This window comes from Leptopilina boulardi, unplaced genomic scaffold, assembly GCF_019393585.1.
Source record: "Leptopilina boulardi isolate dan_hultmark-lab unplaced genomic scaffold, ZJU_Lbou_2.1 LbouV2_195, whole genome shotgun sequence".
In the NCBI taxonomy this organism is placed as follows: Eukaryota; Metazoa; Arthropoda; class Insecta; order Hymenoptera; family Figitidae; genus Leptopilina; species Leptopilina boulardi.
Genome location: NW_026137746.1, coordinates 1,628,422 through 1,655,440, shown reverse-complemented (window position 1 = coordinate 1,655,440; position 27,019 = coordinate 1,628,422). Strand labels below are relative to the sequence as shown.

General features: G+C 22.1%; 1 protein-coding gene across 1 annotated transcript in view; it reads right to left on the bottom strand.

Moving 5' to 3' along the window:
• Positions 1-395: 395 nt before the first annotated feature.
• LOC127278103 (cyclic AMP response element-binding protein A) overlaps positions 396-27,019 on the bottom strand; it is a 52,496-nt gene continuing 25,872 nt past the window's right edge. Inside the window, exons 3-7 of the mRNA XM_051299643.1 lie at positions 17,266-17,620; positions 10,625-10,956; positions 9,020-9,304; positions 6,688-6,831; positions 396-3,957 (exon numbers count right to left, since the gene is read on the bottom strand). Of these exons, the coding sequence (XP_051155600.1) occupies positions 3,772-3,957; positions 6,688-6,831; positions 9,020-9,304; positions 10,625-10,956; positions 17,266-17,620 (1,302 nt within the window). The 3' untranslated portion in view covers positions 396-3,771. The remainder of the gene's footprint in view (positions 3,958-6,687; positions 6,832-9,019; positions 9,305-10,624; positions 10,957-17,265; positions 17,621-27,019) is intronic.

Here is a 27,019-nt window from a genome sequence, read left to right as displayed (position 1 = left end):
TTTAAAAACACAGAAAATTTTTCTAAATTCGGAAAAAAAATTAAGAATTTAAGAAAAAATATTCCATTTTGAATCTTAGAAAATTTTTATATTCTTTGGAATTAATAAATATTTTTTTTCAAATTTTGAAAAAAATTTTTTATTTTCTTTGAAAAAAAAAATTTTTTTGAAGAAAAAAAAACTAATTTCGAATAAAAAATGAAATAATTAGTCATTTAATAAAAAAAAAAAATTTTAACACGAAAAATTCGTTTTTCTAAAAATATCTTGACAATTTTTAGTTGTTGAATTTCTTTCTTTACACTCGTATTAGAGAATCACAAAAAAAAATTTAATTTCTTCGGTTTATAAAGTTCATCACACTTGTCACAAGTTAAGTTTAGTCTCTCTGATCATTTTTCTTTTTTTTTCGAGACTGCATCACAAAATTATTTTCTAAAACGTAATGGAATGATTAAAAACAATCAATATGATTATATAAAAAAAAAAAAAAATGATTCTATTATGCTACTTTTTAACAAACATCATTTTTTTCAAAAGATTATTATTAAAAACACATAATTTTTCATACTCCCAAATCGGAGCAAAAAAAATGTCTCTTCCTTGTTTTTCAAAATTAGTACCGAAATTTTTTTTTTTTTTTTTTTTTTTTTTTTTTTTGGTGTTAATTATTCGGTGAGAAAAAAAATGAAACACATTATTGTGAATACATTTTTTTTTCTATATGAAAAATTCATAAATATAGTTGAAAAAATATTTTTCGAAAGAAATTATTTCTTTCGATTTAACTACCTAGTGGAAATTTCGTAATTTCTTTTTTTTTATCAATCTTAATATATTTTTAGAAAAAATACACATCTTCTTTCAAATGTCACCAGCAAAAAAAAAATAATAAGCTAACAAATAAATTAAATTGATTACAAAATAAAAGTACCAACAATGTCAAATATATAAAAAAAAAAAATTATTTCTGGTGACTATTTAATAATTTCAGTCTTTTTATTTTTCTTTAATTAATTTTTTTCAATATTAATTGATTTTAATTAATTTTAATCAATTGGTTTTTTAAAAATTAATTTTAATTAATTATTTTTAATTAATTATATAATTTTATTTAAAATTTTCTTAATATTCAAAAGTGATTTCTCTTTTTTAAATCTAATTTATAATAAATGTGTGAGAAACTTCCACTAGGAAACTTTTCTTTCTTTTTTTTACGATTAAATTTATATAACAATTGATTTAATAAATTTTTTCTCTCTATATATTCATTTTTTTTTGTAGTTGAAAAAATATGTTTTTTTTTTGTGATAAAGACACAAATACACACACACAAACACACACAAAAAGCGTCGTACATAATATATATATATGTATAAGTTTTCAGTTTCTCATATTTAACGAGACCCTGTATTATGGAATCAGTCGAAACGGATGTTAATCCAAATTTACTCCATATTCTAAGTCTTAAAATTTAATAATATATTTTTTTGTCCAGTCAAGTTGAGAAAAAAAGACAAATTACACTCTAATTTCGATTCGCTTTTTTTCGACATAAACTCTACATTTTTGGAGTAGAAATAAAGTACCTAAGTTTGTTACCAGAGAAATTTAATTACAATTAAAATCCACAAAAAAATTTTTTTTTTAATTTTGAAAAAATTCGTTTTTTTTTTTGAAAATTGTTACCTTCCATTAAAATTTTTGCATAAAAATAGTAGGAAGGAAGATAGTGTATAAAATTCTGAGTAATTTAAAAAAAAATTCAACCCTGTAGCTAAAAAATTGACCGAGTTATGGCTGCCCCAAAAAAACCGTTTTTTCCCCTTATTTTATCAACAAAAAACCGGTATTTTTCAGTTTTTCGATTTTAACGCTTTTTTTTATTATTTTCCAAAAAATTGTGAATAGAAAAATGAAAGCTGACTAAATTCCAAAAAACTGAAAAGTACCGGATTTTTGTAAAAAAAAATCCGGGTTTTTTTTTTTGGGAAGTTATATCTCAGTCAATTTTCGAGATACAGGGTTCAATTTTTTTTAAATTACATAGAATTTTGTACACTTTCTTTCTTGTAATAATTTCTTTTACGCTAAAATATAATGCGAGATAATAATTTGCAAAAAAAAGGTGATTTTTTGCACAAATAAAAATTTTGACAAATAAAAATTCGAAAAAATAGAAATTCTATAAAATGCAAATTCGAACAAATACGAATTTTTTGACAAATTAAAAGTCGAACAAATAAAAATTATGACAAATTAAAATTCGAACAAATAAAAATTATGATAAATCAAAATTCGAAAAAATAAAAATTCTGAAAAATAAAAATACTACGAAGTAAATATTCGTTTATTCAAAAATTAAGTTAAAAGAAAATTAGAGAATTGAAAAAATTTTTTATCAAATATATAAAATTGTAATAAAAATAAATTAATCTTAGATATATTATTCATTTGAAAATCTCAGCAAATAATAATTCTATCAAATTTAAATTCCAATGAAATAAAAAAATCTGTAAAATGAAAATTTGTTGAAATAAAAATTCAGTAATATAAAAAAATTCGGATAAATGGAAATTCTGTTAAATATAGTAATTCGAAGAAATAAAAATTCGACTAAAAATAAATTCTACATAACAAAAATTCTGTCAAAAAATGAAAATTCTAAAAAATTAATTTCCGTTTTTTTTTTTCATTCGTCCCACTTTATTTCTACCTCAAAATGAAGGGTTTAATGGATAAAAAATTTGGTTCCGAACTTTCAGAATCCAAAAATACTAACTTGACTGAATTATTTCGAATCGACGCTTATGAATAATTACTTTTTTTTAATAATCATTATTAGAATAAAAAAAAAAATTTTTTCTAAAAAAGAATTGTTTTCCAAACAAATGGTTACAAAAAAAAATTCCTTTTATCATAAAATTCGAATAAAAAATACTTTCAAGTTCAATTTTTTACCTTAAAAAAAATGGAAAAATTAAGGCACCTTTGTAAAAAAATCAAATTTTTAAATATACAAGAACTATAATTTATTTATTAATTTATTTAAATAAAAATTGTCTCTAAATTTAAAAAAAACGATAAAAATTTACTACTCGGACAATATTTAAATATTTAATTCAAGCGTCTCTTCAAAATCTAAAGGCTCTTTTTTCAATTCACAAAGAAAAAAAAACAAAAAAATAAAACAGAAGATAGAAATTTTTCTCCAAGTGCTTTAAAAATCTCAAAAAAAAAAAAAAATCAAATAACAATATAAATTGGAAAAAAAAAATCGAGCTAGATAATTATATTAAAAAATAATAAGCATATTCTTTGGACATTTCTTCTTCTCGGCGCACAATATTTTTTTTCTTTTTGTTTTCTATTCAATATTGCACAGAAATAAATACGGGAACGCAAAAGCGATGATTTGCGTCTCGCGACATTCCAATTCTTGGAATTTTCTTTTTTTTTTCATTATTTAATGAGGATGCGCTTTTACAATTGACTCTAATATACACAAATGACGATAACTGATGATGATAAAACTAACAAGAATATATAAGCAAAATAGACGAGGTTTTTAGGGCCGTCGGCGTCGACAAATTTATTTATATATTTATAAGTAGGTAGTCAGCCTATTAAAAGGAAGATACTGATCTTCTATCGTCATCATCATCATCATCGTTGAGGAATGAAATACTAAAAGTTATAATTAAGGTCGTATTGATGATGACGATGATGACGATGATGATGATGATGCTTTTCATCAGTTTTGAAATGAAACTAGGAAGACTGTAGTTGCAAAAGTGCTTGAAGGCGGTGTAATTCCTTCAGTAATTCACGATTTGTATCCTCAAGGTCGGTCAGTCTGTCTCTGTAGGAGGAATTCTCATTTGTTAAAACTGTTACTCTCCTCTCGAGGCCATCCATATATTCTTTCTTCTTTCTACGCGATTCTTGTGCTGATATCTAGAAAAAAAAACAGAATTTTTATTTTTTTTTCCTTTTGTTGTTATTATTGAATAATTTACAAGAGAATTCATAAATATTATATATCCCGAGGAAACTAGAAATCTACAAACACATACAAAATAATATAGAGATTTCATTAGAAAATAATGATAGAGGAATAAACTGCATAGTAAATAACAATTAACAGGCATTGAAGGGGCGCATGAATATTCCATAAAAATCATTGGCTAGAATTTTCATTTCGAATTTCATTTGTCGTAATTATTTTTTAAGGATAATTTTTATTTATTCAAATTAGTATTTTGCAGAATTTTCATTAAAACGATTTTCTATATTACAGAATTTTTATATAATCAAAAAAATTCCCCTCACTGAATTTTTATATTTGTTCGAATTTTTAATTTACTCGAATTTTCATTTAAAGTAATAGACATTTTAAAGAATTTTTATTGGTCAGAATTTTATTGCATAGAATTTTCATTTTATTCTTTCAAATGAATTTCCATTTGTTCGAATTATTATTTCATATAATTTTCATATAACCGATTTTTCGTATTACAGAATTTTTAATTTAACCGAAAAATCATTTAACAGAATTTCTAATTAATAGAATTTTCATTTTGTCCGAAATTGCAAATGACCGAACAAACAATCGATTTTGGCGCGATTTTTAAAATCAACTAATCACAATTTTATGAATAATTTTTGATTAGTTGATTTTAAAAATCGCGCCAAAATCGATTGTTTGTTCGGTCATTTGCAATTTCGGACAAAATGAAAATTCTATTAATTAGAAATTCTGTTAAATGATTTTTCGGTTAAATTAAAAATTCTTTAGTGTGAAAAATCGGTTATATGGAAATTCAATCAAATAATAATTCGAACAGATAAAAATTCATCAGAAAAAATAAAATGAAAATTCTATGGAATAAAATTTTATCCAATAAAAATTCTTTAAAATGTCTATTACGTTAAATGAAAATTCGAGTAAATAAAAATTCTGACAAAAATTCTGTGAATTTTCGGTTATATAAAAATTCGTGTAATATGGAAAATCGTTTTGATGAAAATTCTGCAAAATACTAATTCGAAGAAATAAAAAATCGGCTCAAAACTAATTATTATGACAAATGAAATTTTATAAAATGAAAATTCTAACCAATGATTTTTATAATATTTTTCAAAAATTCAATTATCTGAAAGCATTTTTTAATATTAAAAAATTTTTAAGTTTGTTAATTAGTTTAAATTTCAGTTATAGTTAGTAATAGTTATGTTTATTATAGTTTAAATTTTTAAGTCTTTAATTTTAAATCAAATTCTTCAGCAACAAAAATCACGAAAAAATTTCAATTCAAAATCAATTGAATTCAAGTATTTTCAAAAATTTCCATTTAAAACCTTCTAAAGTTTAATTACTTTTTAAAAATTTCATTTCTAACTCTTTCAAAATTTAATAATTTAAAAATGATAATATTCTCTTCAAAAATTCAATTATTTGAAAGCATTTTGCAAATTAAAAACTTTTAAAAATCAATTTTTGTCTGTAATTTCTAATAAATTTTTCATCACCAAAAAATTTTAATTAATAATCACTTGAAGTTTAATTAATTTAAAAAATCTGAATTCCAAATCATTGAAAATTCAATTATTTTGAAAAAATATTTTCTAAAATTATTTGATCATAAATTATTTTCAATTATTTAAAATTTAATTATTGTCTGAAATTTAACAAAATCTTTTGTTTAATTATTCAATTAATATTTAGTCAAAATTATAATTTAAAAAAAATAAAGAAACAAAAAATTTTGTTAATAATTTTTAAAATAAAACTCGAAATTCTGGAAAAATAAAAATTTAAATTTCTCCCATAATTTCTATTATTTTCATAATTCTGGATAATAAATTTTTTTTTTTTTTTAATGAAATTTTTGAAACAGGAAAAAAAGGAAAATATTGTAAAATAGTTAAAAATTACATTTTTTTAATTTTTCGTATTAAAATATGATTTTTTGAAAAAATATTTTTAAAAAATCGTTACCCTTAAACAATAACCAATAATAATAAAAATAATAATATAAAAATATAATAATAATTATTATTATTACAATATTTTTTTTTCTCTTCATGATAATATTCTGCAAAAAAAAACAGTTGGAGAGTGTGTTCTAAAAATCTAAATCCGGATTTGCAAGTTTTCTCATTGAATACCACTTAAACTAGTGTAAATGATTTACTTTATAATTTGAACAAAAATGAAGATATTTAAAATATCATTTAGATGAAAATAGAAAGTTTTTCCAATAGTTAAAATCAATTACTATATTTTGAATTATTTTCTAAATCGTTTTTCAATGTGAAAAAAATTTTATCATATTCTTTTATCTAAATGACGCGACGTTCATAATGAGTTCTTTTCATTAAATTTCAATTAGGAATATTTTCTATTTTGTTTTGAAAAATCAGAAAAATTATATTTAAAAAAATTTTTTTTTTTGCTTTATTATAATGTAAACATTTATTTATCTATTTTTTATTTTTAAAAAAATAATCCATATTAAATAAATATAAAATATATAAAAATATTTTTAAAAAATAAATTTTAAAAACTGAAATATAAAAGCATTCTTTTATATAAATTTTATTTAAATCAAATAAAAAATGGCGTAAACCAGTTTTTAATGTAAATAAAGAAAAAATAAATTATGTATAAAAGAGAGGACTCACTTTATTTTTTATTTTCCTTCTGACTTTCTTGAGAGACTTTTCCTCTTGTTTCGTGAGAGGTAACTTTGTTGGTACAGGATAACCTTCTGCTATTAAAGTCCTCTTCTCTTCTTCTGTTAATGTTAAGTTTCCCGTCGATCCTTTCTGTAATTAAAAAAAAAAAAAAATTTAATATTTAAAAAAAAAAATTTCATTTTAAATCATGTCCTTTTGATGCTTATCTTATCTTTTGCTCTAAATGTAAATTTTTAATCTAATTATAAATTATCGTGTTCATTCGCAGGCAAAGAAAGAATTTTTAATTATGTTGAAAAATAATTTTTATACATTGTAGGAAAAAAAAATTATATTTCCTGCAAATAATTAATTATCTATTATCAAATTAATTTTTTATTTGATTCAAATAATTAATTACTTATTATTTTAAAAAACAAATTGTAAATTCCACAATTAGATTCAAAAATGGCATTATTTATTATTCCAAAAAAATTATTTTTCAACATTTTTTTTTTTGTGGATAAAAGAAACTTTTGCTTAAAATATAAAGTGAAAAAAAAATTAATTGGATGAAATAAAAATTATTTAATATATGCAAATGAATGATTTACTTGTCTATTATCAATTAAATATGTATTTGAATTTGAAACAAATAAATATTTACCAGACCTAAATATTTTATTTCATCATATTTAATAAATAGAAATTTGGATCAAATTTAAATAACTTCAAACAAATAAATATTGGTAATTGGAGCAAAAAAAAAAATAATAATAATTTAAATTAATTATGAAAATTATTTAATTCAATAATGTAATGTAATTTTTTTTCTTGGCAAAAATTTCTAAATTTCATACTTTTAGATTAACTTTTTTTTTAAAAAAGATTAATTTCTATAGTTAGATGTTATTTTAAAAATTCATAACTCGAAAAGTATCGCTTATAAAAAAATAAAAAAAAAAAAAAACGTAATTCAGAAAAAAATTTATTTAATTCAAATAATCCGTTACTATTGTCAAATAAATAAATTTACTTGAACCAAATAATTTTTATTTGAATCAAATAAATTCCATTTGAAACAATAATTTCTGTATTTAAAATATAAAATTTAATTAATTCAATTATTTAATACAAATAAATATTTATTTGATAATAATCAAGTAACCGATTATTTGAATCAAAACAATTTTTTTTTCAATGTACCATTTTTTTCTGCAAAGAACGAAACAAAATTCTCCTAATTTAAAAAATCATAGATAAATTTCACGTAAATTTTTTAACACACATATTTGTAAAATAAATTATTTTTTTATTTGTTTCAAAAAATATTGTATATATTAGCATTGAGAACAAATATATATATATATATATATATATATATATAATTGTATTAAATAATTTAGTTTACTTGAATCAATAAAATAAATTTATGTCAAATAATTTTTAATTGCATCAAATAATCAAAATAATTCAGTTTTAATAAATAATAGTTTAATAATTTTTTGGGGTGCATTATTATCCTAACAAAAATTAATATTGAGAATTTTCATTTTTAAACAATTTTATTAAATATAATTATTTTCTTTCAACGAATTTTAATATTTCGAATTAAAATTTGTCAGAATTTTCTTTTTTAAGGAATTTTTAATTAACAGAATTTTTAGTCACCGAATTTTTATTTGTCCGAAATTGCAAATGTCCGAAAAAAGAACAATCGACAGAAAGATTTAGGCGCGATTTTTAAAATCCATCAATCACGGATTTTTTTGACAACTATTGATTGGTGGATTTTAAAAAAATCGCGCCGAAATCTTTCTGTTCATTTTTTTCGGCCATTTGCAATTTCGGACAAATGAAAATTCGAAGTTTTAAGATTTGTACCAAATAAAAATTCAGTGCCTAAAAATTCTGTTAATTAAAACTTCTTTAAAAAAAAAAAAGAAATTCTGACAAATGTTAATTCGCAAAAAGGAAAATTTGTGTAAAAAATAATTATATCTAATAAAATTATTTAAATTTAAAATTTTAACTAATGATTTTTATGGGATAATCATGAGCCCCGAATTTTTTTTTCTTTAGAAATATTTAGTTTGGAAAAATAAATTTTTGAGATTTTTAATTTTCAAATGCAAATTTTCAAAATTATTTTGAATTAATTGAACCAGTTAATTTTTTTTCAGTGTATACATTTTTTTTATGGTAAAAAAGTAAGTAAAATAAATAGAAAAATTTTAGAAAAATTAAAAAATATTAATGCAAATTTATATGTAGTTGTAAAAAATGTGAAAAAATTGATTTTATAAAAAAAAAAAAAAAAAAAAAAGCCATTTCTCACCGGCTGACAGGAAATAAGTGGAGTGTGTATTGGTTGTCTGGTTGTTGTGTGCGTGTGAATTCCATTGCTGACATAGAGCCTTGGAGTTAGAAGACCTCGAAGATTCTGTACGTGAGTGGAACTACTTTGTGGATCTCGACGCTCTGGTGAACAGGAAGCGGAAGCTGTTCCTTCACTATCGGAACTCGCGCTACTTGGTGGAGTTGGTGGTAATACTTGTCGTGAAGCGCTAAATGTTTCACCACTTTCTGCGCAAGTTACCTCAAACTCCTCAAGGTCCATTCTCTATTTAAAAAAAAAAGAATAAAACCAAAATTACATTTTTCATTTATTCCATTATTTCATATTCATTTATTAAAAAAATTTATAAATATGAAAAACTTAAATTAAATTAATTACATATAAATTAAATCAAATTTTATTAAATTTTATTTCTATAAAATTCTAATTTAATCGAATTTTAATTTAACGAAATTTTCATTCATCAGCAATTTTTATCCATAAGGCCAGGTCCAAGTGAGGCAGCGCCATCTACATTAATACTAAAATTTTGGAAAATTTTCAACAGCCTTTTCTTGAAAACAAGATGGTAAAATGCTTTTTCCTTTATGGATAATTGATTATTGGCAAGATATACACCAGCTAAAACTTTTTTTGAGTTAAAATAATAAAAAAAATTTCATGTCAATAAATTAAATATGAGCACTTTTTTCACAAAAACTGTAACAGTACTTTCTCAGAAATTACAATCAAAAATGCAATTTCCATTTGGAAAATTAATAAACGCTAAAAAATACACGACCTAAGATTTACCAATCACGAAAATAACAAAAAAAAAGTATTTTAACATAACATATTTTACTCATTATGACAGCCGTTTGGCAAGGTTATATATGTCACCTGACGTTTCGCAGTTTTGCCGAAAGGAGGAGATTGGCGCTGTTGCTAACCACCTGAAATACATAATCTACCAAAGGGCTGTTACAATCAGTAAAGCAGTAACAATATGTTAAATATTTAATAAAATTTTTTTTTGTTATTTTCGTGATTGGTAAATCTTAGGTCGTGTATTTTTTAGCGTTTATTAATTTTCCAAATGGAAATTGCATTTTTGATTGTAATTTCTGAGAAAGTACTGTTACAGTTTTTGTGAAAAAAGTGCTCATATTTAATTTATTGACATGACATTTTTTTTATTATTTTAACTCAAAAAAAGTTTTAGCTGGTGTATATCTTGCCAATAATCAATTATCCATAAAGGAAAAAGCATTTTACCATCTTGTTTTCAAGAAAAGGCTGTTGAAAATTTTCCAAAATTTTAGTATCAATTTAGATGGCGCTGCCTCACTTGGACCTGGCCATAATTGTATTTTATTTTAACCAAATTTTAATTTATCAAAATTCTCATTCATCAGAAATTATTAGACAAAAATTCTGATTGGTCAATATTAAAATTCCCGCCAAATATTTTCCTCTCGATTATGTTTGTTCGGTCATTTTGTAAATTTGGTCGAAATAAAAAATTGTACTAAAAAGTAAATTCTGAATATATTGAAATGTTGTTAAAAAATTTTTTAAATATAGTGATTTTAGAACAAAATTTACCTCATACAATTCGTCTTCATCATCATCACTCTCACTAGTTTGGCATACACTGTTTCTTGCAAAATGAAGTCTATGTGGTTCGACCATTGTGATTGTGTGATTTTTTTCATCTAAATTGCAAGTCTCTTCGGGACTTTCGGGTTCACTAATTGTTTCACTTTTAACAGTGGTGCAATAACCACCACCACCACCACTACCACCTTCTACGATTAATGATAATTTCGATGGTTCAATACTTGGTGAAGGCGAAGGTGGCGGTGAAGACAATGACTCTCGGCTCGATGCAGTCTTCATTGAAATGGCAGGAAAACACTCCTCTTCCATATCTACAACTATAAATATAGAAAAAGAAAATCAATAAATTGCTTTAAATAATTAATTAATAATTATTTTAATTTTTTTACAAGGTTAAAACTTTTTTAAAAATTGATTACCGACACAGAACTCTACATTATCGGCTGATGGTAAAACAGGAAAAAATGAAATATAAAAATTACCGACACAGAAATCTACACTACCGACTGATGGTAAAACAAAATTTCAAACATTTCTTTGAAAAAAAATCCCTCTTTACCATCAGTTGGTTATGTAGATTTCTATGTCGGTAATTTTTATATTTTCTTTTTTCTGTTTTGCCATTAATCGGTAATGTAGCTTTCTATGTTGGTGATTTTCATATGATTATTTTCCTGTTTTATCATCTGTCGGTAATGTAGATTTTCATATCGATAATTTTTTTATGTAAATATTTCCTGTTTTATCATCAGTCGGTAATATATATTTCTATGTCCGTTTTTTTCATTTTCTATTCTCGTTTATGGATTAAAAATGTCTTCTCGTGAAAATTATGCTAAAAATTATGGTAATTTTTGTTTAATATATAAATTAAATAATAATATTCTGTCAATTACTAAAATTTAATATTTTGCGCCTTGTTCGACAATAATTTACATAATGAGTTTCCTGATGATTATTATCATCTTGTTAAGGCAAATTAGGACAAACAAAACTTTCTGCACAATTACAAATATTTAATGACTTAATTTTTCCACTGTAATTTTGAACCACTTTTTTTTTTTACTTTCACCCTAACTTTGAAATATAATTTTTTTTTCATAAATCCTTCACTTTAGAATGTAAATAAAGTCTATAAAATTACAATGAACTGAAATCGAATTTTTTTTATGAAAATCGTGCAAAAAATCTGTTTTTTGCAAATTGTTACCTCTTTAATAAATTTTTGCATTAAAATAGTTATTAGAAAGAAGAAAGTGTACAAAATTCTGAGTAATTTAAAAAAAATTGAACCCTGTAGCTCAAAAACTGACCGAGATATTGCAAATCCAAAAAACCCGGGTTTTTTTTTTTTTTTTACAAAAATCCGGTATTTTTCAGTTTATCAGAATTTAGTCAGCTTCAACTTTTCTATATGTCGCTTTTTGGAAAATAATAAAAGAAAGCTTTAAACTTGAAGAACTGAAAAATACCGTTTTTTTGGGTTAAAATAAGGGGAAAAAACGGGTTTTTTGGATTTGCAATATCTCGGTCAGTTTTTGAGCTACAGGGTTCAATTTTTTTTCAAATTACTCAGAATTCTATACACTTTCTTTCTTTTTACTATTTTTATACAAAAAATAGAATAGTAAGTAACAATTTGCCAAAAAACTTATTTTTTTGCACAATTTTGAAAAAAAAAAAATTCCCGCTTCCGCTTGGAATTTGTTACACTTTGTGTACTTTATTTCTACCCCAAAGTGAAGGGTTTAATGAAAAAAAAATTGGTTCTACATAGAGAAAAATAGTTTCTAATATCAAATTCACCTTTTACAAAGTAAATTGATAAAAAATATATCAAAACAAAGATATTGATAAAGAGGTTATACTCTTGAGATTAGAAATTAGCGAAGGTCATTGATATACATATATATATATATATAATATTAGTAATTTATATTATGATCGAACAAGATCGATCTACAGCTTGACAAGTTGCAAAATCTAACTATGTAAAAATAACGTTTGATAAGAAAATATTACCAGTGCCAATTTCCAATTGCTCCAGTCATCTATATTGATAATGAAATTACTTTGTAAAATTGGCTATACCTTAACAACTTTTAAATAGAATTTATAATCGCACTCATTCGATTAATGTGTTTTTCTTTACTTACGTAATATTTACCAACAATTATACTTATACATAATATATGATAACGTTAAGTTTTTCAATTTTAAAATTGTTTAGAGAATAAAAATTTAATGCGGATATATATTCAAGTAATTATTATTAGGTATTTTTAAATTTCAATTAAATTAATTTATTTCTATATTTAGCCGAATTTTAAAAATTAGTATTTTATTTACTATTTATTAAATTAATTAATAATTTTTTAATATTTAATAGTACAATTAATAATTATTTATTATTTAAAAAATTAATTATATATAATAATAAAATGCTTGGTCTGTCCTTTCTGCCCTAACTTGAAGTTGGCCTTTTCTGATTTCACGTGTTTTTTTGAATATTAATCTTATGACGTGTCAAATTTTGACAATTCTTTTTCTCATTTTTACTGCCAAAGTTGTATAATTGTGTTTCCAAATTTCGGAATAAGTTTCTTTAAAATTCCAAATTCGAAAATTCAATTCACGAAGCTGAAGTACACAACGTTTACCAACGAAATTTTTTTTAAAGTTGTATATTGATTCAAAAATTCTATACAAATACAAAAAATTTATGATGAGAAAAAAGATGCGCCAGGAAATTTCGTACAAGATAGTAATTTGAAAAAAATTTATTTTTCAAAATTAATTTTTAAGGTACCAGGGGCCAACGAATACCTATTAAATATTAATTATAAAAACACAGGCCTCGAATCAACTTAAAGACACAAAAAAGTCGTTTTAGTCGATTTATATTCCAAAAAAAGTAGATTTGTTTTTTATTTTAACAAAAATATTTTACAGATTTTTAAATAAAATTTTTTTTTTAATAATAATCCTTTCGAAGGGTTAAAGTTGAAATTTTTAGAAATAATTAAATTTCAAAAGATATTGTTAATTTTCAAACAATTATTAAATTTTACAGCACTAAAAATAATTTATCAAACAATTTTTGGAAAACATTTTTTAAATTTAATTGAATTTTCAAAGATTTAAAATTGAGATTTTTGAAATTAATTGAAACTTTAAGTGATTTGTAATTAAAATTTTAGATGATTTCACTAAAAATTTATTAGAAAATGCGGACAAAATACAATAATTTGAAAATCATTTTTAATTAAAAAATGGTTTCAGATAGTTGAATTTTCAAAGAATATTATTAAAATAGTTAAAAATAATTGAATTTCCTTAGAGTTATAATTGAAATTATTAGATTTCAAAAAAAAATTTTCGATGGAAAATTTTAGAAATAATTAAATTTTAGATGCTTTTAAATTCAAATTATTGAAGATTCAATTAATTTTGAATTCAAATTTTCGAGAATAAATAAATTTTATTTGATTTTAAATTTGGAAAATAATTGAATTTCAGTTCATTTTGAATTGAAAATTTTAAGAAATAATTGAATTTTAATTGAAATTTTGGATAATAATTTAATTTAAGTTCATTTTTGATTGATAATTTGGATAATTAATTTTGAATAGAAATTTTAGAAAATAATTGAATTTTATTTCATTTTAAATTGAAAACTTGGTAAATAATTAAATTTTAAATTGAAAATTTTGGATAATTAGTGAATTTTAATTGATTTTAAATTGAAAATTTCGCGTAATAATTGAATTTTAGTTTATTTTGAATTGAAATTTTTAAAAAATAATTCAATTTTTATTGATTTTAAATTAAAAATTTTTTGAATAATTGAATTTCAGTTCATTTTGAATTGAAAATTTTAGGAAATAATTGAATTTTGGATAATAATTTAATTTAAGTTCATTTTTGATTGATAATTTGGATAATTAATTTTGAATAGAAATTTTAGAAAATAATTAAATTTTAAATTGAAAATTTTGGATAATTATTGGATTTTTAATTGATTTTGAATTAAAATTTCGGGTAATAATTGAATTTTAGTTGATTTTGAATTGAAAATTTTGAAAATAATTGAATTTCAATTTAAATTTTTAAAAATAATTGAATTTTATTTTATTTTAAATTAAAAACTTGGCAAATAATTAAATTTTAAATTGAAAATTTTTGATAATTATTGAATTTTAATTGTTTTTGAATTAAAATTTCGGGTAATAATTGAATTTTAGTTTATTTTGAATTGAAATTTTTAACAAATAATTCAATTTTATTGTGATATTTTTTTTTAATTATAAACAATTGTTAAATTTCATAAAAATTTTATTGGAAAAATAATTTTGATATAATTGAATTTGTGATGTATTTCATTAAAATTATTAAAAATAATTAATTTAGTGAAGAATCATTTTAGTTCAAAATTTGTTAAATAATTGAATTGAAGAAGATCTGAAGAAGATCTATATTTTATACAAAAGAAAATATGTATTTTATTTACATTTTTTTTCAAATGTAAAAAATAATATCGCATTTTATTAAAATAAGTCGATAAAAGTCGTATTTTTGAAAAAAGTCGGAAAAAGTATAATCCGAGGCTTGTAAACATAATTTTCATTATTATCATTTAATATGTAATAATATTTTAATAAATTAAATTATTATTAATAATATTAATCTTTAATTTCTTTATAACAAATAATTAATCACTCAATTTGGCGCGCTTGCGTGCGTTTAATTTTGCTAGTTAATAATAAATTACTATTTTTAATATTTCAAGGTAAAGGAATCATTGTTTCGAAATTTTTCAGAATTCAAGATTTTATTTAAAAATTCAAAGTAATTTTAAAGTTTTTACAAGGAGTGTAAAAAAAATTCGAGAAAATTCAAGACTTTTAAGGATTTTCAAGGTCTTTGGACGCACTAGGGTGGTCTAAAAAAAAAAAGAAAGTCATAATTCTTTTTCTCTCACTCCCCATTATAGGATTGAAGTGTATCGAAAAAAAAGATACCTCTGTTTTTTTTTTTTTTTGTTCTTTTGAACCAAAATTAAAGTGTGTCACAAGGTCCTTCAAAAATTTGTTCATGTAATTTTAAATGGAGAAAAAAAACTAATTTCCCCCATAAAATTTTTTATAGAAAAATCAACCGGACTAAGACTCCTTCCACAATAGCTAAATCGTATAGTCTTGACGATTATTTAGAATGAGACGATGTGCGCACATCCATTGCCAACTGTTGACAAAAAATTTAGTACTAAAAATTTTTTAAAAAATGTTATCTAAAAGGATATAAAATTTATATTTTTTTAACAAAACAAATTATTTAATAATTTTAATAATATTTACAAGCTGAATTTGTGCGGGGAATAGTGGAATAGGTAAAATAAATTTTTTATCGACAGTTGGCAATGGATGCGCGCGCATTATGTTTCGTCGAGAGATTCAGCTATTGTGAAAGCAGCCTAATGTGGGGAATTATCATTCGTAACGAAAAAAAAAAGAAAAAGGTCTATCAACTAAACTGAAACCTATAAAAAAAAATCCACCCGGTATAATTCTTAGCTCATAGTAAATAATATATTAAGGCCAGGTCCAAGTGAGGCAGCGCCATCTAAATTGATACTAAAATTTTGGAAAATTTTCAACAGCCTTTTCTTGAAAACAAGATGGTAAAATGCTTTTTCCTTTATGGATAATTGATTATTGGCAAGATATACACCAGCTAAAATTTTTTTTGAGTTAAAATAATAAAAAAAATTTCATGTCAATAAATTAAATATGAGCACTTTTTTTACAAAAACTGTAACAGTACTTTCTCAGAAATTACAATCAAAAATGCAATTTCCATTTGGAAAATTAATAAACGCTAAAAAATACACGACCTAAGATTTACCAATCACGAAAATAACAAAAAAAAATATTTTAACATAACATATTTTACTCATTATGACAGCCGTTTGGCAGGTTATATATGTCACCAGACGTTTCGCAGTTTTGCCGAAAGGAGGAGATTGGCGCTGTTGCTAACCACCTAAAATACATAATCTACCAAAGGGCTGTCACAATCAGTAAAGCAGTATCAATATGTTAAATATTTAATAAAATTTTTTTTTGTTATTTTCGTGATTGGTAAATCTTAGGTCGTGTATTTTTTATCGTTTATTAATTTTCCAAATGAAAATTGCATTTTTGATTGTAATTTCTGAGAAAGTACTGTTACAGTTTTTGTGAAAAAAGTGCTCATATTTAATTTATTGACATGAAATTTTTTTTATTATTTTAACTCAAAAAAAGTTTTAGCTGGTGTATATCTTGCCAATAATCAATTATCCATAAAGGAAAAAGCATTTTACCATCTTGTTTTCAAGAAAAGGCTGTTGAAAATTTTCCAAAATTTTAGTATCAATGTAGATGGCGCTGCCTCACTTGGACCTGGCCTTAAAAAATATAAATACCAAATATGGTATCAATTTTATTTTTTAATTATAAAATTTTTTATAAACTAAAAAAACTTTATATGGTTGTATTTTTTTTTTTAATTCTAGGAATAATTTTTTTTTGAACTTGACAGAGAAGGAGAATAAAAGAAACTTTGTATATATGTATAATCTTTACCGTGAATACGACTTCGCAATTCCATGGTTTTGTGAGTTTCGACAGTGGTATTACTAGAACAGGAAATAACGGTTGTCGAGCCAGCAGAGATAGCTGAATTGGTGCTGTCCAGACTGTGGGGAGTGTGGTGGTGGTGGTGATGATTAGCGTCACTAGGAGATTCTGATGGACTTGGTGGTGGACTACAAGCAAGAAGACTGTAGCTGTGTTCAGTTTTAATTGGCTTTGAACCACCAAGTGCTGCATCCGTCATTAGCCTGTCCCTTAGGACAACGCTCATCGAAGTTTTATCTTTTGAGCATAATACACCCCATTCATCCTCCCTCATATTCATCAGCACATCGTGGCCAAATGTCTGAAATAATAAAAATTCAAAAATTAAATTTAACAAATATAAAACACAAAGAAATAGTTATAATTTCACTTAACCAAATAATTTAAATGACGCATTATTATATTCTAAAAATTATATTAGCTAGAATTTTCATTTGGAATTTCATTTGTCGTAATTATTTTGTAAGCCGAATTTTTATTTATTCGAATTAGTATTTTACAAAATTTTCATCAAAACGATTTTCTAAATTACACGAATTTTTTATATAACCGAAAATTCACTTCATGGAATTTTTATTAGTTCGAATTCTCATTTACCATAATAGGCATTTTAAAGAATTTTTATTGGGTAGAATTTGATTGCATAGAATTTTCATTTTATTCTTTCAAATGAATTTTCATTTGTTCGAATTATTATTTCATATAATTTTCATATAACCGAATTTTCATACTACAGAATTTTTACTTAACCAGAATTTCTAAATAGAATTTTCATTTTTCCGAAATTGCAAATGGCCGAACAAATGATCGATTTTGGCGTGATTTTTAAAATTAACCAATCACAATTTTATGGATAATTTTTGATTGGTTGATTTCAAAAATCGATTAATTGTTCGGCCATTTGCAATTTCGGACAAATGAAAATTCTATCAATTAGAAATTCTGTTAAATGATTTTTCGGTTAAGTAAAAATTCTGCAGAAAAATCGATTTTATGGAAATTATATCAAATAATAATTCGAACAAATTTACAATTAATCTGAAAGAATAAAATGAAAATTCTATGCAATGAAATTCTACCCAATAAAAATTCTTTAAAATGCCAATTATGTTAAATGAAAATTCAATAAGTAAATAAAAATTCTGACAAATAAAAATTCGAACAAATAAAAATTCTGTGAAGTAAATTTTCGGTTAAAAAAATTCTGTAATATAGATAATCGTTTTGATAAAAATTCTGTAAAATACTAATTCGAAGAAATAAAAATTCAGCTCAAAAATAATATATATATATATATATATTAATTTTTTGAAATAAATTTTTGATAATATTAATTCAAGGGAATTTTAACAAAAACATTAAATCACGCCTCAGTGCTTAATATAATTTAAATTTTATCCACTTGAAAAAGTTTTCAAGTAGGGCATCAAGGAAATTATAATATTGAAAATTCCGAGAAATAGTTTCATGTTGCATAATTTAATGTTGAAAATAAGTTTTTAACATAAATTGACTTAAGGATTTTCCAATTAATTTAAATAATCATTATAGGACGATAATAATCATCTTTTCGCAATTCAGGTTTTATTTGTCAGAAATTAATTTCCTCAAGTAAATTAATCTATATACCTATATACTTTATTTATAACTAATTTCGACGAATTCTTATTTAATAGAATTTTAAATAATTCAAATTTTTAAATACTAAAATTTCAAATTTATTGAATTTTTATTTGTCTGAATTTTTGTTTCACCGAATTTTCATATATTTGCTCAAATTATATTATTTAGTAGAATCGTTAAAATGTAGAATTTTCATTTTGACCGAAATTTTAAATGTCCGAACAAATAAGCCATGGAAAGATTTTGGCGCGAATTTTCGAAATTGACCAATTACAATTTTCTTAAATAATTTCTGATTGGACAATTTCGAAAATTCGCGCCGAATCCTTTCCGTGGCTTAATTATTCGGACATTTAAAATTTCGATCAAAATGAAAATTCTACATTTTAACGATTCTATACTAAATAATAAATCAAGCAAATAAAAATACGCTAAATTTAAAATTTCAGTATTTAAAAATTCAAATAACTTAAAATTCATTTGAATAAGAATTCTGCTAATTTAAAATTAAAAAAAAAAAAAAAAAACCATTTTTGTAAATTGTATCAGTAATATTTCTTGAGAAAAATTTCTTGACATAAAAATTGAAAAGCACCTGCAAGTAAACTAGGTCTTTATTTACATTATATTTCGTAAAATATAAAAAAAGACAAGTGACGATATAAATATAATATATATTTATGAATTTTATCGAATACTGACGAAATTGATTCAATTCAAAATACAATAAATTAATTCCTATCTTCAAAAAAATTAAAAAAAAAAAACGTAATTTTACAGACACTTCACCTATGTATACAAAGAATCAATTTTTATGACGCCTTAAAAAAAAAAGGAGAAGAGTAACGTTCACAAACTGTTTACATATTTTGACATTATGTTTAATGACACAAGTGTTCACAAATTAATAAGGAAAAAAAAAAATATATTTTTGTCGAGAAAAAATAAAATGACGATTTTTTTTTTTCTAATAGATAAGTATAATCATATTTTAAGGAAAGTGTATTTAGAGCGTAATTTTTGTTTCTTTTTAAGAATTTAGATGAGTGTAATTTTATTAATTTTAAAAAATAATATGAGTAAGGAAAAATTAAGTTTCTAATAAAAATCAATAATAATAATAATAATAATAATAATTGATTCACGAGTAAACGGGATAACAAAATTTTCCCTTTCGTACAAGGAAGTACAATAATAATAAAAATAATGACAATAATAATAATAACAATATTATTAATAATAATAATAATAATTATCATTATTATAATATAATTATTATTATTATGACGATGAAAACAGTATCCAAGAAAAAAAAATTCCCCTGATGGCGTCTCGGTTTGCCTCTTACAAGCTTCTTATCACACAATTTAATATAATCTCACCTGTCATAACTTTTTTTTCAGTTTTAATCATATATATGATTTGCCTTGACTGCATTTTTAGTAATTAAAGATAAAAAAAAATTGTTATTAAATAAACAAATTTTTGTAACGAATTTTGATTTTAAACAATTTTATATATAATATATATATATATATATGGGTGATTCTCCGCGTAGCGCACGATTTGGTGTCTGAAACTTTAAAAATATTTTTTTATCAAAATGATAAATATCAATACATATTTTTGAAGATAAAGTGTCAAGAAATAAATATCCATGGTGGTCCGGAAAAATTTTTTTATAATTTTTTAATTTTTTTAAACAAATTAAAAAAAAAATTCTTTGCTTTTTGAATTCTATAAAATAGTTGAAATTTGATTTTAAATTTTTATAGAAATTTTTGGGGTAATTCACAAAAATATTATATAGCGCGAACGACAATTAAAAATTTTTATTTCAGTAATTTACGGAAACTTTCGAGGTAATTTATGGAAATTTATGCGGTAATTTATAGAAATTTTGTCTAAAATATTCATAAAAATATGTAAAGCATAAATCATAATTAAAAATTATTATTTTGGTAATTTACAAAAACATATATAGCGTGAACGGCAATAAAAAATTTAATTTCAGTAATTTATGGAAATTTATGCGGTAATTTATGGAAATTTATAGAAATTTTGGCTATAATTCATAAAAATATGTAAAGCATAAATTGCAATTAAAGATTTTTATTTCGGTAATTTATGAAAAATTTCATGGTAATTTACAAAAATATATATAGCGCGAACGACAATTAGAAAATTTTATTTTGGTAATTTATGGAAATTTATGCGGTAATTTATGGAAATTTATGCGGTAATTTATGGAAATTTATACGGTAATTTATCTCATATAACATGTTTCTATATAGAAAAAAATTTGTTTCCGCCATTTTGAAAATTTTTATAAACGAAAGGACTACAAAGCTTCCTCCACGAGGAAGCAATAATGTTTAAAATTTAACTAGAAAGTTTGAGAAATTTTTAACATTCATTCTACACAGAGAAAAATGGAAAAATGAATAAAGTAACTTTTACTATACTTTAAAAGTAAAACCGTAACTGTTCATATAGTTTCTGAGAATTTCTAGGAATTTTTACTCTAAAAATAGTAAAATTTACTATTTTCGGAGTAAATTTTACTATATCTGGAGTAAAAATTACCAGAAACTGCGAAAAGTTCAGGTTTTATTTTTAAAGTATAGTAAAAGTTACTTTATTTGTATTTCCATTTTTTTTTCTCCGTGTATGGACAAATTTTTCATTAAAATTTTTGAAAAAAAAAAAAAATTTTTTTTTTCAAAGTACCTTAAACAAGACGTATGTGTACCAAATTTGATGAGACCATCAATTTTTTTTCGAGTCCAGAGAGTAATAAGTAATTTTTTTTTTTTTTTTTTATTTTACATTGTGTAATAAATTCTCGACCACAGTTGTTTAAATATTAACCAATGTCACACATGTTCAGTAAGTGAAACGAAACCATATTTTTTAGCCTTATATAAATATCTGTCAACAAAGCAATCGAGTAAAATATAATTGCATAATAAACATTTGTAATTTTTTTAAATAGTTTCATCATTTCACTCAAAAAAAAAATTCAATAAAATAAAAATAAATAATAAAATTCAATTTTTCAATAAAAAAAAATAATAATAATTTTTAGTTTCTTCTTTTTTGAAAGGAATAAAAAAAAAGTTTATATTATAATAATTATATATTGAAATATATATAAATATCATCAAAATTCTCTATTCGGTCAGGACATTAGATAAATTATTTTTGAAAAATTAATAAGGCGAGTGGACTTTTTATTTTCAACTTATCAGAAAATTAAGGAAAAAAAAATCTCACTTTTCGAATTTATAATAGAAAAAATAGACATTTTTCTCATTATCAAGTAAATAAAAAAATATTGCGTATTTTTGTTAAATTGGATGCTGTAGCACAATTTTTAAATTTTAATAGAATTTAAATATTTTAAATAGGATTTAATTTTTATTTTTTTGTTTGCGTTAAAAACCATTTTTCAATTTTGAAGTTATGTTACATTTCTAAAAGTTTGATTGAAAAATATATATATTTTTTTTTATAGAATTTAAATTATTTATATAAAATTTACGAAAAAAAAAAGTTTTTTTTCCAATTTAAAATAAAATGGGAAACTCTATTGTGTAAACTTTTAACCTGCGATTTCCAGGTATTTAAAATTCTTGACCTGGGTCATTTCACTTGAAATATCTCATGTGGAATAAGCCCTAAAAATTTGTAACCGATAGGTATAAAAAGTCGTTTTTGTTAAATCTTGACCATCACTAAGCAGGTCTGAAAAATGCTTTTTTCTCAAAATGTTAATAGGGTAAAAAGTACATAATAACCGTCACCTTGACAGTGAACGATACCTGCTATTAAAAACGATAATATAACTATATAGAAATAATATAATATTGAATTAAATTTTTAGTTTAGAAATTGACTATATAATATACAATATTTAGAAACTGTTTTTTTTTTCGTTTATACTTTCCTAAACATTTTACTATTTTGAAAACTAACCTCAAAATTTTGCTTCCTTGATTACAAATTTTATTGTTAAATAATTATTGATAAATAATTATTTTTTAAACTGTAATTTTTTTTGTACATTAAATCTGAATAATAAAATTTGTGATAATATTAATAAATATCAAGACGCATGAATATGTTGTAAAAATCATTAGTTAGAATTTTAATTTTATGAAAGTCATAATTATTTTTGAGGCGAATTTTTTTATTTTTTTGAATTAGTATTTTGCAGAATTTTCATTAAAACTATTTTCTATATTACACGAATTTTTAATATAACCGAAAATTCACTTCATAGAATTTTTATTTTTTCAAATTTTTATTTGTCAGAATTTTTATTTCCTCAAATTTTCATTTAACATAATAGGCGCATTTTAAAGAATTTTCATTGGGTAGAATTTTCATTTTATTCTTTAAGATGAATTTTTATTTGTTCAAATTATTATTTTTGATATAATTTTCATATAACCGATTTTTCATACTAGAGAATTTTTACTTAATCGAAAAATCATTTAACAGAATTTCTAATTGATAGAATTTTCATTTGTCCAAAATTGCAAATGGCCGAACAAACAATCGAGTTTGGCGCGATTTTTAAAATCAACCAATCAAAATCATTATCCATAAAATTGTGATTCGTTGATTTTAAAAATCGCGCCAAATTCGATTAATTGTTCGGTCATTTGCAATTTCGGACAAATGAAAATTCTATCAATTAGAAATTCTGTTAAATGATTTTTCGGTTTTAAGTAAAAATTTTGCAGAAAAATCGGTTATATGGAAATTCAATCAAATAATAATTCGAACAAATGAAAATTCATCAGAAATAATAAAATGAAAATTCTATATGCAATGAAATTCTATACCCAATAAAAATTCTTTAAAATGCGCCTATTATGTTAAATGAAAATTTGAGCAAATAAAAATTCTGACAAATAAAAATTCGAAGAAATAAAAATTCTGTGAAATGAATTTTCGGTTATATTAAAAATTCGTGTAATATAGAAAATCGGTTTGATGAAAATTCTGCAAAATACTAATTCGAACAAATAAAAATTCTGCTAACAAATAATTAACACAAATGAAATTCCATAAAATGAAAAATCTAACTAATGATTTTTAGAACATAATCATGTGTCTCTAAATATCATATTATTTAAGTAGTATTTTAAAAATATTGTTCATTTTATTATTATTATGAGCCAAAATTTATTTGTTGAATAATTATTATTTTTGTGTATTTTGTTTAAATGTAAAAATAGTTTACAATTTAAAATAAAAGTTACGTATTTTATCTAGTTTCAATTCCTATTTATACTTATTTTTTTTGTAATTGTTTATAAATTTAAATTAAAAAATTTTATAATAATTAATATTTAATTCAAAATGATAATAATAATAATAATAATAATAATAATAATAATAATAATAATAATAATAATAATAAAATTATAATTTGTAAAAAAATAACTGAATTTTTTTATTTTCAAATTTAATTAAACAACTATTATAATATAATTGACGATAAAAAGAATATTTAATCTTGAAATTACGTAACAGCTTATATCGTTTATTATAGATATTTATTTAAAGGTGGAATTTTTTGAAAAGTTGGAATGGGGTTTAATTCAGGTTTTAGCTTTTAAGACCACTCGTTGGTTGAGAGTATAATACCTGTCGTGAGGCAAAGTGACGGGATGGTTTGGGTGGATTGGAGAGGACGTTCACCTTTTTTCGTGACTTCATTGAGACAGGTACAGTCAACCATTCCTTTGAATGTCTTTGAAACCTCACTCCTCTATACACCGACTCTTGTGTCTTAAGTTTTCAATACAATATCTAAAGTCTAGACTAGTGTCTAAACACTAAAACGTTACCGCGCGGAGAGTCTAGTTTAAAACCTACAAATGCCTTGCTTACAATTTTCATCATGTTTCAAATATATATATATATATATTATATAAACGGTTCATTGCTTTCGACACAAGGTCTTTTTTAAATTTATTTACATTCTTATTCGCAATTTTAATTAAATTATTATTATTACTATATTTAAAATTTAATTAGATATATTTCAAATTTATTAAAATAATAAATAAATTTGGTCATATTTTTTTATTTGCACGAATTGTAAATTTCATAGAAGTATTAAAACATCTAATTTTCATTTGTCCGAAACTTCAGATGACCGAAAAAATTAACCAATCAGAAATTATTGAATTTTTATTATTATTTATTATAATTATTTTTTTTATTGTTTTTTCGGCCATTTGCAGTTTCGGACAAATGAAAATTCGGTTTTTGTAAAAAAAATTCTATTAAATAACAATTCGTGTAAATAAAAATTCGAACGAAGATTCGTTGAATATATATATTATTTTTTTGTGATGAACTGGAAGATATATAAATATTTTTTTTTTTTAATTAAAAATAAATAATAATTTGCATTTTATAGAATGATTAAAAGATTTATTTGAAATTTTATACGATTCGCTGAAAGTTGGTTTCTATGTACATATAATGTATATAATTGAATATAAGTAAAGCAATTCAGCACATTTTTGTGGTTTATTTCGACCGCAAATAACGTTTGCAAAAAAAATTGCTAAAGTAGCGAAATAATTTAACGGAATTGCCTCATTGACAAATTCAGAGTTCAAAACTGAACTTCACTTAAACATTTTAATTTGAATATGCACTTTGTTATTAAAAAAAAAAAGAAGCACATGAATGGATCTCAAATATTTTATATTTCACAATCTTTTTTTTTTTAAACTAAATTGTTTTTTTATCTATATATATATAAGAATTTAATGTATTTTATGTATCAATTCGAATTGTCATATTTATTTTTTTTTATTTCATAATAAATAAATAATATTTTTTATATAAATTAAAATATCTTCGAATAAAACTAAAAAAAAATTAATTAAGTTAAATAACATTCATTTATTTGTATCTTCAAATTGATTATGTTTGATTAGTGTAAAAATTTTAAATTCTAATTTGTTTCATAACAAAACAAAAATTATTTTTAAAAAATAATATATATATTTATCATGTTTGGAGAGCTTTTTGTATATTAATACAAAATACATTTTTATGCTAAAACTTCCTTATAGATATGGCAATTATTTAGATGCCTCACGTTTACAAAAGGTACAAAAAGTTTTTAGAAAGTTTTAAAGGATCTTTATACATAATTTATCTAAAGGTTATTTACATATACATTTATATATATATATATATATTTTTTTTGCTTTTAAAATTCTACTCCAAATGTCCTGCACAATTTCAAAGAATCCAATTTGAATTTCTTTTCTTCATTTCAAAATGTTTTCATTATATTGAAAAGCTCTTTTCAAAAAATAAACTTAAATAAATCAATTATTATTTATATATATAAATAATTTGAATTGCTTTCTCACATTAAAATTTTATCGTTCTCAAATTTTTTCAAATATATATATATGTATTTTTGAATCAAAAAATATTTGTAACAAAAATAAATTTAACCGAAATCTTATATCAGCGAATTGTTAATTAAAGAAATTTTCATTTTATACAGACTTTTTATTTCATAAATTTATCAAAATTATTATACATGCTCAAAGTTTCATTAAACAGAATAGTCGATTTAAAAGAATTTTCATTTTACAGAAAGAATATTATAGAAAAAATTTCTTTTTTAACAGAATTTTTTATTTTACAAAATTCCTAAAATGCCGAATTTTTATTTTTTTTATTCTTTAAAATTCTTTTAAATTGACTATTCTGTGTAATAAAAATACGAGAAAATAATTACTTCAAATTTAGGAAAAATAAATTAATTATACATTAATTAATTACATCATTGTTATGATTATTAATTAGATTTTATCAAATAAATAGTAATTTAAAATTTCAAATCCATTAATTAAATTGAGAAATCTAAATAAATAAATGAATTTTCAAAAAATAAAAAGTTATATTGTAGAGTAAGTGCATCAATTACGGCGCATTCATAAAAAATAATAATTATTACTATTATATTTAATACAACTGTTGCAAAATGATTTAAAAAAATTATTTTAATCTTTTTTTTTATACA